Here is a 16,635-nt window from a genome sequence, read left to right on the forward strand (position 1 = left end):
AAAATAATAGCATAGCTTTGTGCATGGAAAATCGTGTCTTACAATTTGATAGAGTTTTTTGAAGGGGTGACCAAGAATATGGATAGACGTCTACATGGACTTTAGCACGGCTTTCAATAAGGTACCGTATGGTAGACTGGTCAGTAAGGTTTGATCACATGCAATCCAGGAAGAACTGGCCAATTGGATACAAAATTGGCTTGCCGGTAGGAGACAGAGGGTGGTGGTTGCGGGTTGTTTTGTCAGACTGGAGGCCTGTGGCAAGCAGTGTGCCACAGGGATCGGTGCTGGGTCCACTGTTGTTTGTCATTTATATAAATGATTTGGCTGAGAATATAGGAGGCATGGTTAGTAAGTTTGCGAATGATATCAAAATTGGTGATGCAGTGGACAGTGAAGAATGTTATCTCAGACTACAATGGGATCTTGATCAACTGGGCCAGTGGGCTGAGGAACGTCAAATAGAGTTAAATTCAGATAAATGCGAGGTGTGGCATTTTGGAAGTCAAACCAGGGCAGGACACACACAGTTAACAGTAGGACCCTGGGGGGTGCTGTTGAACAGAGTGACCTAGGTGTGCAGATACATAGTTCCTTGAAAATGGCATCTCAGATAGACAGACTGGGGAAGAAAGTATTTGGCATACTTGCCTTTATTGGTCAGAGCATTGAGTACAAGAGTTGGGACATTATGTATAACTGTACAAGGCATTGATAAGGCCACATTTGGAGTACTGTGTACAATTCCTGGTTGCGTTGCTACAGGAAGGATACTATTAAACAAGAAGGTGTACAAAAAAGATTTGCAAGTTTATTAGAACTGTAAGGTTAGAATTATAAGAAGAAGCTGGATAGGCTGGGACTTTTTCCCTGGAGCGTAGGAGGATGATGGATGACCTTATAGAGGTTTATAAAATCATGAGTGGCATAGATAAGAGGAATAGCTAAGGTCTTTTCCCCAGGGTAGGGCAGAAAAACTAGAGGGCATTGGTGTAAAGTATGAGGGGAAAGCTTTAAAAGGGATCTGAGGAGCAACTTTTTCACACAGAGAATGGTGCTTATATGGAATGAGTCCCCAGAGGAGATGGTGGAGGTGGGTACAATTACAACATTTAAAGGACAGTTGGACAGGTACATGGATAGGGAAAATTTAGAAGGATTTGGGCCAAATGCAGGCGAATGGGACGAGTTCAGTTTAGGAAACGTGGTTGGCATGGGCGAGTTGGGGCAAAGGGTATGTTTCCATGCTGTATACCTCTATGACTCTAATCATTTATAGTTGCTAGGGGAGGCAGAGAATGATTTTGTTGTCACTTCATAGGAAATAATAATTTAATGTTAACTATTTATCTTCAGGGCTTCATGGCCTTGCAAACAGTAGGCTTGAAAAATCTGCTGTCACAGTGATTTACTATGGCCTAACTAGAGTTAAACGTACCGTAAATCAATGACTATATGCCACCCTTGATCTTTAATTCTACAAAGTTACAGCAGAAATATAATTTTCTTCTTTGAAAATTTTGCAATCTGTTTTATGCTACCCAGGTATCAAAAACGTATGTGTATGATGGCCCATGTTAAAATGTATTAACTAGGCAATATCCTTTTCCCAAGTGTCCATCTGATGTGAGTTTCAAGATGTAAATTTAAATCATATCTTCAGTGGCCATGTGTGATGAGTGGGCTTCTGACGACTGAACAGTGGCTTCAGAGAAAATCAATAGATCGATAATCAAAGCATATACTCGTTTGGTAGCACAGAACTATGAGTATTGTGAAAAAAGGAGACATGTCAAAGCTTTTTGGCTTGCACTCATCTGCACACTTCACAAGAATACCAATATAAGAATAAAACAACAACTTGTACTCTGTGAGAAGAGAATGCCGATTGATTAGTAGAGGCATTGCCATGGAGAATGCACCAGCTAATGTGTGACTGACAGATAATAGCCAAGCATTGTTTGAAATTTAAACCAGGCAGCTTGACCCTGATTAGTTAAGGCATTGCCTGTGGAGTGAGTCAACAAACGGCTGCCAATTATTTTGTTAGCTGAGAGAGGCACAATATGTATACATGTTCTTTCTGTCTGCAAAGAGGGACCTATGTATTAATATATATACTTTCCAGTAAATACAGTTGTGCCATACTGTGAGTCCAACTGATGACCTTAAATTGGTTGTCACGCTAATTATTAGCACACGGAGGATTATGTAGCAAATGTTGCGCAATTGTGGAATCATATCTAATGTTGGACACTATGGGCCCTATTTTATCATTTTGATTCTAAATGCCGGGTGGACTTGAAACTGGGACTGTTTCAGAACTAACTTTTAGACCTGATCTCAGGCGCCACCATACACACTCTGCCTACAAAAATATCAGCAATTCTGAATCGCACTGCTTGCAGGCGGGGCTTAATGCACCCAAAATCCTGCAGCTCCAATCGGCACCTCCAACTGCGCATGCACAGATTAAAAAAAAGATAGAATGTGGCTCCCTGCCATATCGCTCCCAGGCTGGATAATGCCTGCCCCTGGCCCCCTCAGATAACGCCCCACCCCCACATCATTACTGACCCCCTTATCCCCCAACCCCTCTGCTACCCAGCCTGATCGCGGGTCCCTTCCCCCTCTGATCTCAGGCAGAGTGGCAGCAGACCCCCTCTTCTCCCCCACTGATGTCAAACACAGAGCGTCAGACGCTCAGCACTTACTTCCACACTAACTAGAGCGCCCGAATCGGACTTTTGTGGAGCATGTCTGTTTCGTGCCAATTCTGGATGGGTGAATGCGGTGGTAAAAGGGGAAGTGCCACTAAGATTGGACATGCAGCCCATTAAGTCCATTTAAATGCATGCAAATGCATTTAAATGGCCATTGTCCCTGTTTCTGGCACGGTCCCAATCGTAGCCATTTTCGGGCCTTGGTTAAGGGGGAACTGGCATGGATCATGCTATTCGCCTCGCACCCACCTTTACTAAGTTTTTGTGCCCGATAACGGGCGCAACGTGATGGTAAAATTGAGCTCTATGTTTTGGGTTTTGCAAGCATGGGCTGGTTGGCTATGGTCTGTAGCTTGTACATTGTGAACAGCGGTTTGAATGTGCTGTTTGGTGTAATCTGCCAGACTTTGGGATGCATGGCCTACATGCCTAGCTTCACACTGGCATTAAATTTCATATATCATATTACTCATTTATGTGATAGGCAGAATGCTTGACAGCAGCATCCTGTTAGAGGCGAATACCATTCAAGTTGCTATTACATAGTAGCAGAGTGAATCAGCTCACTTCACCTGTTGCTCAAAATGATTTTCACTGCTAACAGGATGCTGCCATCAAGCCAAAACGTTGTTGTGTCTCTTACACAAGGCCCTCTTCTTTGCAGACAGAAAGAACAGTGTTCACACATTGCCCATGTTTCGGCTAAACAAAATAAGTGATGGCCATTCACTGATTCATTCTCCAGACAATGCCTTACTAATCAGGGTCAAGCTGCTTTTGTTGGCAGTTTCCTGCCAGTCACCATCAACTGATGCATTTTCCATGACAATGCCTCTATCAGAGCCTATTTGCTAACCAATCAGCATTCTCTTCTCATAAATTGTCATTTTCCCTTATACAGGTATTCTTACAACGTGTCCTGATGAGTGCAAGACAAAAACTTTGGAATTGCTAATTTTTCAGCATTAATAAAAGCATAGATCAGAATTTTCCAGAGCAAGTGTATCTTGAAATGTTGTGATGTGAAATAATTTCAAAAAGGATACTAATGGAATTTTTCAGTTAGGTTTGAAGAAGGCTTAAGATTCATGATGCAGAGCAGCACTAAGCCTTGCAAAGGGTAATGTGTAAAATGAGCTAACTAAATATTTAGTGATAAATTGATGTCAAGTTTGTTAAAAAAGAAGCACTGCGTAAGCCAAGAAGTTCTGGAATTTTGAAGTCCTAGTGATAGAAAGAAGCAGAAATGATCACTTTTACAATCCCTGTGCTATATTTTCATTATGTATTAGCTAGTACCACTGCACTTGAGAGACTATCCAGTTCAAAAGTCAAACTTGTAACATATAACATAAGAACATAAGAAATAGGAGCAGGAGAAGGCCATCTAGCCCTTCGAGCCTGCCCCGCCATTCAATAAGATCTTGGCTGATCTGAAGTGGATCAGTTCCACTTTCCCGCTGTCTCCCCATAACCCTTAATTCCCTTGTCTATCAGAAATCTATCTACCCGTGACTTCACGGAGGAGGACGTGAATAATTTGCCGGGTGTTAGCGATGGAAAGGTGGTAGGACTGGAGGGCCTGAATGACATTATTTTTACTAGAGAGGCGGTGCTCGACAGACTGGAGGGACTGATTGTGGACAAGTCCCCAGGACCGGATGGAATGCATCCGAGGGTTCTGAAAGAAATGGCGGAGGTGATAGTGGATGCCTTGGTGGTTATTTTCCAGACGTCGCTGGATTCCGGGGAAATGCCGGAAGATTGGAAAACGGCTAATGTTACGCCGTTGTTTAAGAAGGGTGGCAGGCAAAAGGCAGGGAATTATAGGCCAGTTAATTTAACGTCTGTTGTAGGTAAAATGTTAGAATCCGTCATCAAGGAGGAAATAGCAAGGCATCTTGAGGGGAATTGCTTGATAGAGCAGACGCAGCACGGTTTTGTTAAGCGGAAGTCGTGTCTGACAAATTTATTGGAGTTCTATGAGGATGTGTCTAGGGCGGTGGATAGACGAGAGCCGGTGGATGTGGTCTTTCTTGATTTTCAGAAGGCGTTTGACAAGGTACCTCACAAGAGGTTATTGCAGAAGGTAAGGGGGCATGGAGTTGGGGGTAGGGTGTTAGAGTGGATAGAGGATTGGTTGTCAAGTAGGAGGCAGAGAGTGGGGGTTAATGGGTGCTATTCGGATTGGCAGTTGGTGACTAGTGGAGTGCCCCAGGGGTCGGTGCTGGGGCCTCAGCTATTTACCATTTATATAGATGATCTGGAGGAGGGAACGGAGTGTATGGTGTCGAAATTTGCTGATGACACCAAGATTGGTGGAACGGCAAATTGCGCGGAGGGTGTGGAGAGTCTGCAGAAGGATCTAGATAGGCTGGGCGAATGGGCCAGGAAATGGCAAATGGAATTTAATGTTGGCAAGTGCGAGGTGGTCCACTTTGGTAGGAATAATGGTAGGAAGGACTATTACTTACGTGGCGAAAAACTGCAGCAGGCGACGGTGCAGAGGGACCTCGGGGTCCTTGTGCATGAGTTGCAAAAACCCAGCCTGCAGGTGCAGCAGGTGGTCAGGAAGGCTAATGGGATGCTGGCCTTCATAGCGAGGGGGATTGAATATAAAAGTAGGGAGGCCTTGCTGCAGCTGTATAGGGCATTGGTGAGGCCGCAGCTGGAGTGCTGTGTGCAGTTTTGGTCGCCGTACTTACGCAAGGATATTTTGGCCTTGGAGGGAGTGCAGAGGAGGTTTACTAGGCTGATGCCGGAGTTGAGGGGGTTGAGCTATGAGGAGAGGCTGAATAAACTAGGCTTGTACTCGCTAGAGTTTAGAAGAATGAGGGGAGATCTCATTGAGATGTATAAGATGATGAATGGGATGGATAGGATAGAGGTGGAGAAACTCTTCCCGCTCAGAAAGGACAGTAGGACTAGGGGGCACAGCCTCAAGATAAAGGGGGGGCGGTTTAGAACAGAGTTGAGGAGGAACTTCTTCACTCAAAGGGTGGTGAATCTCTGGAATTCTCTGCCCGTTGAAGTGGTGGAGGCTGCCTCGCTAAATATTTTTAAGACGCGGGTTGATGGGTTTTTGATAAGCGAGGGGATTAAGGGTTATGGGGAGAGGGCGGGAATGTGGAACTGAGCCACGACAGATCAGCCATGATCTTATTGAATGGCGGGGCAGGCTCGAAGGGCTAGATGGCCTACTCCTGCTCCTATTTCTTATGTTCTTATGTTCTTAAATATATTCAACGAGGTAGCCTTCACCACTTCAATGGGTAGAGAATTCCAGAGATTCACCACCCTTTGAGTGAAGAAGTTCCTCTGTGCCTTTCTAAGCGGAAAGAATCTTTCTACCTCTACCCTATCTAGCCCCTTCATTATCTTGTAAGTCTCTATAAGATCCCCCCTCAGCCTTCTAAACTCCAACGAGTACAGGCCCAGTCTATTTAATCTCTCCTCATAAGCTAACCCCCTCATCTCCGGGATCAGTCTGGTGAACCTTCTCTGTACTCCCTCCAAGGCCAATTTATCCTTTCGCAAATAAGGGGACCAAAACTGCACACAGTACTCCAGTTGCGGCCTCACCAGTGCCTTGTACAGTTGCAGCAAGATTTCATGGTAGAATTCTATCATTACCATGATAGAATTCATGGTAATGTTCAGTTTTATCTTTATAAGTTTTTCATCCTTATTCAGCATTGTACTTCAAATCTCATAAAGGGAGTTATTTCACTCCATAGCAATGATACAAATTTCTACTTCTCTCTTGCATCCTCCCCTTTACTCTCTTAAAGCCCTTAAGAATTCTGTCTTAGATAATTTACCATGGTTGATGTGAACCTTAAAATTACAAAATAAAATTCAACTACAGTGATCTCTGGAACTCTCCTCAAGGTCACAAATTAATTTTGAAAAACTGACAACAGTTTGTCCTGCAGTCTGGGGTCTGAGTTTGGCTCTTAAGAAAGGAATAATGTATGAGCCAACTCAAAATCAAAACCCTCCTCTGGGGATCTGGACTTGCTCAAATTAGGATGCATTTTCATCACCATTAGTGGAATGCTCTGGACTTAGTCCTTTCTGCAATAGTGGGGCAATTTTAGGCTGTGAATTTGATTTTCTAAAGAGTGCATTTTGCTGCAATAGCTTAAACATTCTGCTTCTGAGCCTCCCCAGCCAATTCAGGCTGGTGAATGGGACATGTTTAGTCTGTCACAGGAAGCCATTCTAATTAAAAGGACCACTGTATGGGTTGCAAGGTCTGACTAGCATTTGGAGTTTTGAGGCTGCATCAACCACAATAATGGAGAGCAGATGTGGGAATGCCTCCCCAGCATCCTTGGATTCCCTTACCTCAAAGTCCAGCTGTGCAACCTGAGGGGGTGTGGGTCCTGCCATGGCGGATTTGGTGAGTTAGCCAAAAGTCAATTGACTTTGCCAGGACTGGAAGATCACATCAGCAGGTGGGATTGGAAAATTCCAGCTTAGGGTTGGGGATTGTGCCAGAGGAGTAACCTTCCAGTGACAGGTAATTTGTTAGCCACTGGCAAAGTATGCCCGCCTCCTCTGCTGCTTTGTTAGTCTTTATCCAGGAGGCTGCGGGTGTCAGCTACAACCTCCCACAAGAGCCTGCTCCCATAAGATACTGAGAAGCATTATATATTTTAAAAGAGGAACGTTATATTAGCGGTGATTCTCCCATTCCAAACTGCTAATTATTTGGTGGGTCAGGTTGGGAGATGCATGCAAGCGCCAATTTGTGGGATTAGGGCATGTGTTCCCAATGCATGCATGTCTCCCACTGCTGGAGAACAGGCGCAGTCAGAGCCAAGCTGGAAACTATGGGAAGACCAGGTAAGTCATTTTAATCTATTTTTAATGTTATTTGCATGTGATTATCGAGCCTGCGACTGAATTCTCTGGGCCCAATAGTATCTCCTGCCCCGCCAGTACAATTTCACTCCGACAGTGTTTAGAGTAGCTCCCCGCATTCAGGGAACTAGTGGAAGAATGAAGGGGGGGGCAGTCAGGATCCCCAGGGGGCAGGCAGTGGTGGTCCTGGGCATGAGCACGCTAGCAGTGCCAGCATGTGCCTCCAGCGCTGCCCAAGGAGCAAAGTGCCCATGCCTGGGGGAACCTTGGCATTGTCCTCCCCCAGGCATTGGGCAATGTCAAGGGGGCAGGGCCTATTGAGGACAGAACTTAGGGGCAATTAGTGGGGGTCCTGCTGCCAACTCATGGGGATCAGTTGGGGCTGAGGGAGGCCAGTGATGGGGGCAGGCTGGAGGTTGGTCTGCCTTCCGGGGGGGTCTGCCTCCCATGGGGGGGAGGGGGATCTGCCTCCTGTGGGGATGGTGTGCCTCCTAGCGGGGTGTGGTTTGCCCATGTTGGGGTGGACTGCCACCTGTGGGATCTGCCAGGATGGGGCTGAGCTGGGGTGGGGAGGGGATCATCATTGCTGAGGGAACTGCTGGAGATCGGGGCGCTTCGGGATGGCGGGGGGGGGGGGGGGGGGGGTGGGGGGGTGGGGGGGTAGGTGTTCAGGGCTGGCTCGGGAATGCATGTGGGGACTGCGATCGAGCCATGAAGGAGGCTGGCGGAGGCAGTACTGTGAGCGGCCTGGGCTGGCCAGCAATCAAGCAGGCCAGAAAACTGCAGGCTGACAGTTTGGGGCCACTGCATATGCGCAGAGTTCTGGAACTGTCAGACTCCAGTGTGAATAGGTTCCACCCCCTGAGCTTTTAATGATGTTCATGATTGTGACCTCTGCATTGCACAGAGTGTGGGAGATTCAAGTCTGAACTCCCACTGAAAAAAACAATTATGAATTACACCATTTTTCCCGGCAATTCAGCACATCAGATTTTTTTTGGAGAATCGCCCCCATTATGTTATTCATGAAGAATTAGGAACTAATGGTGTATGAGTCGCATCCAGGATGCCACATTTTTGCACTTCAGTTGGATGCTGAGCAATGTCTACCAGCCACATGGAGAGCAGCAGAAAATACACTCAACAGAGCTCCTGCATTTTGAACCTGAAAGTGCGATAGTTCCAAACTTCTTGGAACAAGTAAATATGCCACCATTTTTAATTGAAAACTTTAATAAGTTGGAGAGAGAGGGTTTCTCCATTTTAAAGCAATCCTTTGCTCTCTCTCTCAGTCACCTGTCGTGGCATCCTGCTGCTGCTTTCAAGCTGAGAGGCCCTCAGTTGGTCTTCCAGCTTTGAGAGCCAAATTGCTTGCCATTAAGATTTTCTTCACAGCCGGTAATTATTGAGTGATTGTTTTCCACACAGAGCCGGCTTCTGATCCCCATTTGGGTCCAATGGTTGGTTTCAGAAATAGGAGGGAAAATCCTTCCCCAAGCCTCCATTTCTGTGGTTAACCTAATTTATAGGCCCAGTGCTCAGTAAAAACAATGTTTTCCATTACAGCTGAATTATTAGTGACTTGAGAAGTCATACTTAATGTGAAGGCTCATGGGTGGGATTTTTTTTAAATTCATTTGTGGGACATGGGCGTCGCTGGCTGGCCAGTATTTATTGCCCATCCCTAATTGCTTTTGAAAAGGTGATGGTGAGCTGCCTTCATGAATCGCTGCGATCCATATTTTGTTGGTTGACCCACAATGCCTTTAGGGAGAGCTTTCCAGGATTTTAACCCAGCAACTACGAAGGAACAGTGATACATTTCCAAGTCAGGATGGTGAGTGGCTCGGAGGGAAGCACACAGGTGGTAGTGTTCCTATTTATTTGCTGCCCTTGTCCTTCTAGATGGAAGTGGTTATAGGCTTGGAAGGTGCTGTCTCAGGATCTTTGGTGAATTGCTGCAGTGCATCTTGTAAACACTGCACACTGCTGCTACTGAGTATCTGTGGTGGAGGGATTGAATGTTTGTAGATGTGGTGCCAGTCAAGCAGGCTGCTTTGTCCTGCATGGTGTCAAGCTGCTTGAGTGTTGTTGGAGCTGCACCCATCCAGGCAAGTGAGGAGTATTCCATCAAACTACTAACTTGTGCCTTGTAGATGGTAGATAGGCTTTGGGAATCAGGAGGTGAGTTACTTGCCAAAATATTCCTAGCCTCTTACCCGCTCTTATAGATTAAAGAAGGTTTTCCTGTGCTCCTACAAACTGCCCAGCCCCTTGGGTTACCTGGTGAGGTAGAAATGTATTGAAGTTAAACACAAGCTAATGAAACACACATTCAAATTATATGATTGAATGCTAAAAATGTATAAAACCAATAACCTTGCCTTAGAGATTTTAAAGTACAAATTGCCTGATACTTATTATTTTTACTTTCAGTTCTAGTAAAAGAAGGCGAAATCAGTCCTTTTGCAGGATTCATTAAATCTGGCTACTGCTACATTTACAAAGACATAGAAACCCTGAAAGTTTCTCTGGGAAATGTGGTAAAAGTTTTTATAAATTATGTCCTTTAACTTGCATTGCCTGGCAGTTCAATGAACTATATCTCATCCTAATTGTCAAACTGCTGTTATTCTCAGTATGTGTAAAAGAACAAGATGTGTATCAATTGGTATTTTCTCTGCACTTAAGCACTTATCTTGTGTTTTTTAGTTTGTGGTGGTATGAAAAAAAATCTATGAATTTCTTTCACTGTATCCAGAAAGATAAAAGTGATTGAATATAATCATACACATGAAAATTCCATGAATTATTTTCCAGAGAAAACAGGATGCAAATAAAAGTCTGTTTTCAATTCATCTGAGTTACTCTTGTCAAAATAGTAGGCTGAGTGTCAGTAACTGTCTGACTTTTGATCTGCTGAGGATGAAATCACTTTGCTCTTGTTTCCTTATATGCTTTTGTTGAGAAATACAAGGCAAACACATTTTCTGTAACAGAGAAAAAAGCTAATGCGCTGATAGCTAACACTTAACGTTACTTTCTTTATCCATAGAAATTGACAAGAAAACCCCACAATGTCAATCCTCAAGAATAATTTAGAATTTATATATTTGAGCAGAGATGGTTGAGGCAGGCAGTCACTGCATTCCATTAGCTGTGTTATAGTAGCCTGGAGCCATGCCCAATCTCCTACTTGAATTGTTTTAGTGACTTTCTTGTGATGGAAGATATATTAAAATGTTTGGGCCAGGTAATGTCATGGAAGTCACCTGGCTCAGAACTTCTAGATGGTGTATGGATGGTTAAGTTGTCCTCTGAAGTATTGTCTCCATTGTTCCATTTGTGCACTCTGATAGGCCAGCAATGATCCTTCTGAAACTTGGACATGGACAGAAATATATGATGGCTCAGTCTCTTGAACAGTGTAAATTAATCTTGCATTCTGTTATTTTTTTGGAGCATTCCTTAGCCTTCATAGAATCATAGAATCTATGGTGTGGAGACATGCCCTTCGGCCCAAACTGGCTTATACCGACCAAAATGTCCATCTAAGTGAACTCCATTTAACCGCATTTAGCCCATATTCCTCTAAACTTTCCTATCCATGTATCTGCCCAAATATCCTTTAAAAGCTGTCAATGTCCCTGCCTCAACCACTTCCTCCGGGAGCTCATTCCACATACATGCGATCCACTGGGTAAAAAAAAAGTTATTCTTCAGTTTCCGATTAATTCTTTCCTCTCTTAACTTAAACCTATGCTCTCTAGTTCTCGAATTCCCCAACCCGGGGAAAAGACTGAGTGCATTCATCCTATCCGTGCTCTCATGATCTTATACACCTCAGTCTCCTATGGTCCAAAGATCACCCCTCAGTCCAAAGAAAAAGATCCGAGCCTGTAAAATCTCTCCCCATAACTCAGTCCCTTGAGTCCTTGCAACATTCTTGTAAATGTCTTCTGCTCTTTCCAGTTTAATAGCATCTTTCCTATAGCAAGGCAACCAAAACTGAATACAATACTCCAGGTGCAGCCTCACCAATGTCCTGTACAACTGCAACATAACTTTCCAACTTTTATACTCAATGCCCTGACTAATGAAGGTTAGCATGCCTAAAGCCTTCTTCATTGTCCTATCTACCTGTGACTTCACCTTCAGAGAACGTGCACCTGAACTCCAAGGTCCCTATTTTCCACGATACTCCCTAAGATCCTACCATTCACCCTGAAAGTCCTACTTTGATTTGACTTTCCAAAATGCAACACTTCACACTTACCTGTATTGAAATCCATTTGCCATTTCTCAGCTCCTTGCCCAGCTGATCAAGATCCTGCTGAAATTTTTGATAACCTTCCTCACTGTCTACCATACCACCTATTTTGGTGTCATTTGCAAACTTACTGATCATGCCTTGTACATTCTCATCAAAATCATTGATATAGATAACAACCAGCAATGGGCCCAGCACTGAGCCCTGAGGCACACCACTAGTCACAGGCCTCCAGTCCAACAAGCATCCTTCCACCATTACCCTCTGCTTCCTACCATCAAGCCAAGTGTATATCCTTGTCTACAATTGTATCATCTCAGATTCCTTGATTATTCCTTATTTCTCTGTCAGTTAAGTTCTCGGTACAGAACTGTTCCCTGGAAGGGGGTAAGTGAAAAAAGATTCTCTAAACCCATTTGGCAGGTCAGAACATAACTGCAGAATTTTAAAGCAGGAGAGAGGCTGGAATCCAATTATGTTATTTAAAATAACTTATGATACTCCTTAGTGTTAGATTATAATAATTCAACCTTGGAATGTGAGTTTGTTTGATTACGTCTACTACAATTTTATTTCTGAACTTAAAAATCAACTGCCATGCTATGTTCGCTAATTAAAAGTTTATATTTTAAAAATTCTGGATGAAATTGGTATTGGCAAATAAATTTATGCAGGCTTGAACAGACACTCCCAGCCAGACAATGACCTGAGAATTCTATTGAAACCCCTCTGTCGAGATTTTGTATTGAGTTTCAGGGACCCCATTTGGGCAGATCTTTCATCTACAACAAATATGCTCCAGCTCTATCAGATGGGGCTAGACTTGTGGAAGGGCATCTCAGCCTTGAGTTTCCTCCCCCTTCCCTTCACTCTCCCCCAAGCCCTCCCAGCTTGCTATTCACATGGCTACTGGGATGCTAATGAAGAAGAGTTATTTATTGACCTCGAACACAGTGGACCTAGGGTTCAGCTGGGAACTAGATGTGGGATTTGATTTCAGCCCTTGAGCATCAGAGTGCATTTTAAATCTCTTCAGCCCTTTTCATAAAAGGGGCAAACAGAGCTTTACTCTGTATATGCTTATCTGATTGTGGTGGTTGCCCCTACATATCTGGGTAGAGCTCCATTTCCCACCAATTCCACTGACTCATCTTTAAATGTCTTTTACATTGTGTCATTTGCTTCTGTTGCTAATTATGTCATCTTTTATTTCCTAGCTAAGTAAGACAAAACACATCATCATGGGAAAGATCCAAGAGAAGGAATCCTTTGGAGAGATCAGCATTATTCTTAAAAAGCCCTTCATATGTTCAATTATAACAGGAACAAAAGTTGAACTTGGAGTAATTTCTGCATTTGATTTAAAAGGTACTGTTAAATTACCTGCCTCCTTGGTGTTAACTGTAATGTGTTGATGTGTACCAGGCACTGTATAGTTACTAGTTGCTACCTTCTGAAAAAAATGGTATTCATCATTGGAGTCATTTGTTCTTTGAGATTCACTGTTCTTTCAGATACAATTGAAACCTTTTGTCAAATGCTTCTTTTTGGTCACAGAACTTGACAGTGTAAATCAAATACTTCTTCAACAAACAGCACAACCAATCTTAGGCAACCTCACACAGGTGAGTAAAGCTACACATTCATCGTAAGAACAACATATTATAATGCTTTATTAAATGTTGTAAGTAAACACAAAATTTAGTTGGGCACTGAAATCAGATTGGCTAAGGAGCACGATGGCCACAATTCTGCCATCCTGTTCACTAATTTTTTAGTGCAATGGGCTGGGAGATTCTCACATCAGCTAATTCACAGGGTTTGCATCTCGCAAGCGTTTCCCAGTGCAGGATTTCTGGCGGCATCAGATCCATGCCGGAAAATGGTGGGGAGGTGCAAAGTTCATTTAAATGGTCATTTGCATATAATTCACATGTGATTGGCAGGCCTGGGACTGAAGTCTCCAGGCCTGCTAGCATCCCTCCCTCCCCACCTTCCCTGCCAGAGTGGTTCATTCCAGCCGGGTTTGGAGTAGCTCCCCACTACCGGAGAACTAGTGGCCTGACCCCGATGGAGTGAAGGGGTGGGGTGCAATCAAGGCCCCCCAGAGGATCACACAGCAGGGAAATGAGGGATGCCCCCTGGGCATTGGCACCCTGGCTGTGCCAGCCTGTGCCTCCTGTCACTGCCCAACAAAATGAATTGCAACACAAAGGTAGGAGTGGGATATAAATAGCTCAGTATTTAGAAACAGTGCAAAAAATGGATACATTAGTAGGACTTAAATTTGATAAACCCTTTGGATGAGATGGTCTGCATTCACAGATAATAGATACTTTGGTGTTCATCTCCCAGAATTCTCTGGACTCTAAAAAAATCTCTATAGATTAGCGTGCAGCATCCATAACCCAGCTATTGATTCAATTTGATTTATTATTGTTACATGTATTAGTATACTGTCAAAAGTATTGGTTGTTGTGCACTATACAGACAAAGCATACTGTACATAGAGAGGGAAAGGAGAGAGTTCAGAACGTAGTGTTACAGTCATAGCTAGGATGTAGAGAAAGATCAACCTAATATGAGGTAGATCCATTCAAAAGTCTGAGGCAGGAGAGCAGCAGCTGTCCTTGAGTCAGTTGGCACATGACCTCAGACTTCTGTATCTTTTTCCCAACAGAAGTGGGTGGAGTAGAATTCCTCCTTAAGAAAGGAGGAACGGAGATAAAGAGTACAGGCCACTTTGACTGACACCAGGAGTTTGGAAAATGCTAGAACCAGTTATTACAGACATGGTAACAGACACTTTGAGAATTATAACGTGGTAAGGCAGAGTCAATGCAGGTATATGAAAGGGAAATTATCGTGGAAAACCTCTGTCCTTATTCGCAGCTGGGATTCTCCGATGCCCTTGAAAGTGAATGGAGTTTTGTGTAGAATGCCAATTTCTCTATCTCACTTGCAGTGGCATGGCCATAGGCAAGATTGAAGAATCCAACCCCATATTTGACTAATTGGTTTGTGTTTTTTGAAGTTGTAACTAACAGAGTAGGTATGGAGGGAACCAATGGGTGTAGTGTAGTTGGACTTTCAAAAAGCAGTTGATAAAGTACCACACAAGAGGTTATTACATAAAATTAGAGCCCATGGAATTGGGGCTAGTCTATTAGCTTGGACTGAGAAGTAACTAATGGACAGACAATTGACAGTAAGAATTAATGGGGCATTTATGAATTGACAGGCTATGACTAGTGGTGAGCCACAAGGATCGAGGAGATGATGGCCTAGTGGTATTATCGCTAGACTATTAATCCAGAAATTCAGCTAATGCTCTGGGGATCTGGATTCGAATCCTGCCATGGCAGATGATGGAGTTTGAATTCAATAAAAAAAAACCTGGAATTAAGAACCTACTGATGACCTTGAAATGATTGTTGATTGTCAGGAAAACCCATCTGGTTCACAAATATCCTTTAAGGAAAATAAATCTGCCATCTTACCTGGTCTAGCCTATATGACTCCAGAGGCACAGCAATGTGGTTGACTCTCAACTGCTCTCCAACGTCAATTAACGATGGGCAATAAATGCTGGCCAGACAGTGACGCCCAATGTCCCATGAATGAATAAAAGTAAAATTACGAATAAAAACAGTACTTCACTATGTAAAATCTGTATCAGTGAGTTAGAGGAGAGGAACATTAGATGCATCCAAGTTTGCTGATACAAAGTTAGGTGGGATGTTAAGCTCTGAGGACACCACCAGGCTTCAAAGGTATATAAACAGATTATATGAGTGGGCTAGAGCATGACAGATGGATTATAATAAGGGGAATTATAACATTATTCACTTTAGGAAGGAAAATAGAAAAGTAAAGTTTTCAAATCATAGAATCATAGAAACCCTGCAGCGCAGAAAGAGTCCATTTGGCCCATTGAATCTGTATCGACCACAATCCCACCCAGGCCCTACCCGCATATCCCTACATATTTACCCGCTAATCCCACTAACCTACGCATCTCAGGACACCAAGACTCAATTTTAGCATGGCCAATCAACCTAACCCGCACATCTTTGGACTGTGGGAGGAAACTGGAGCACCTGGAGGAAACCCACACAGATACGAGGAGAATGTGCAACCTCCACACAGACAGTGACCCAAGTCAGGAATTGAACCCATGTCTTTGGCGCTGTGAAGCAGCAGTGCTACCGTGCCGCTCTATATTGTTGAAGGACTTAGAAGTGTTGGTATTCAGAGGGATCTGGATGATCTTGTATGTGAATCACAAAAGTTTAGCATGTAGATAGAGCAAGCAATTAGGGATCAAAGTGTAAGAATGAATTATTTTAAGTGAGAAAAACCTGCCGCTTACTTGGTTATTAGCATATTTTCAGGGATAACGATATTTTATCTTTCCTGAATGCGAGAAAGTTCATTTTGTTTGTGTCATATACGGCCATAGCTTACTCATTTTAAGGTCTTTGTCCACATTTTAAAATTTTAGAAACTAGCCTTGATTATATATCATAAAAATATAGAGTGAGGACTTAGCTCCCCTTAATTCTTAATTCTGTTTTTATTGTGAAGACAGATGTAGTACATTAGTCTTGCCCTTTGCATCCATCAGAGAATTCCTTTTTTTGTTCCTAATTAGCCTCACCAAGCCCTTTCACTGTCTTTTTATTTTTTATATGTTAACAAATGATTTGGGGACTCCTTTGTTACCCACTAGTATTTTTTTCAAAATCTGTCTTTGCCTTTGCTATATAGAAT

General features: G+C 43.4%; 1 protein-coding gene across 1 annotated transcript in view; it reads left to right on the forward strand.

Moving 5' to 3' along the window:
- The window catches only part of cnbd1 (cyclic nucleotide binding domain containing 1), a 131,504-nt gene that overhangs the window by 102,117 nt on the left and 12,752 nt on the right, over positions 1–16,635 (forward strand). The window contains exons 9-11 of the mRNA XM_080194954.1: positions 10,029–10,135; positions 13,080–13,230; positions 13,420–13,487. Of these exons, the coding sequence (XP_080051080.1) occupies positions 10,029–10,135; positions 13,080–13,230; positions 13,420–13,487 (326 nt within the window). The remainder of the gene's footprint in view (positions 1–10,028; positions 10,136–13,079; positions 13,231–13,419; positions 13,488–16,635) is intronic.

The sequence above is a fragment of the Carcharhinus amblyrhynchos genome, chromosome 8, assembly GCF_965287045.1.
Source record: "Carcharhinus amblyrhynchos chromosome 8, sCarAmb.v2.hapA, whole genome shotgun sequence".
Classification (NCBI taxonomy): domain Eukaryota; kingdom Metazoa; phylum Chordata; class Chondrichthyes; order Carcharhiniformes; family Carcharhinidae; genus Carcharhinus; species Carcharhinus amblyrhynchos.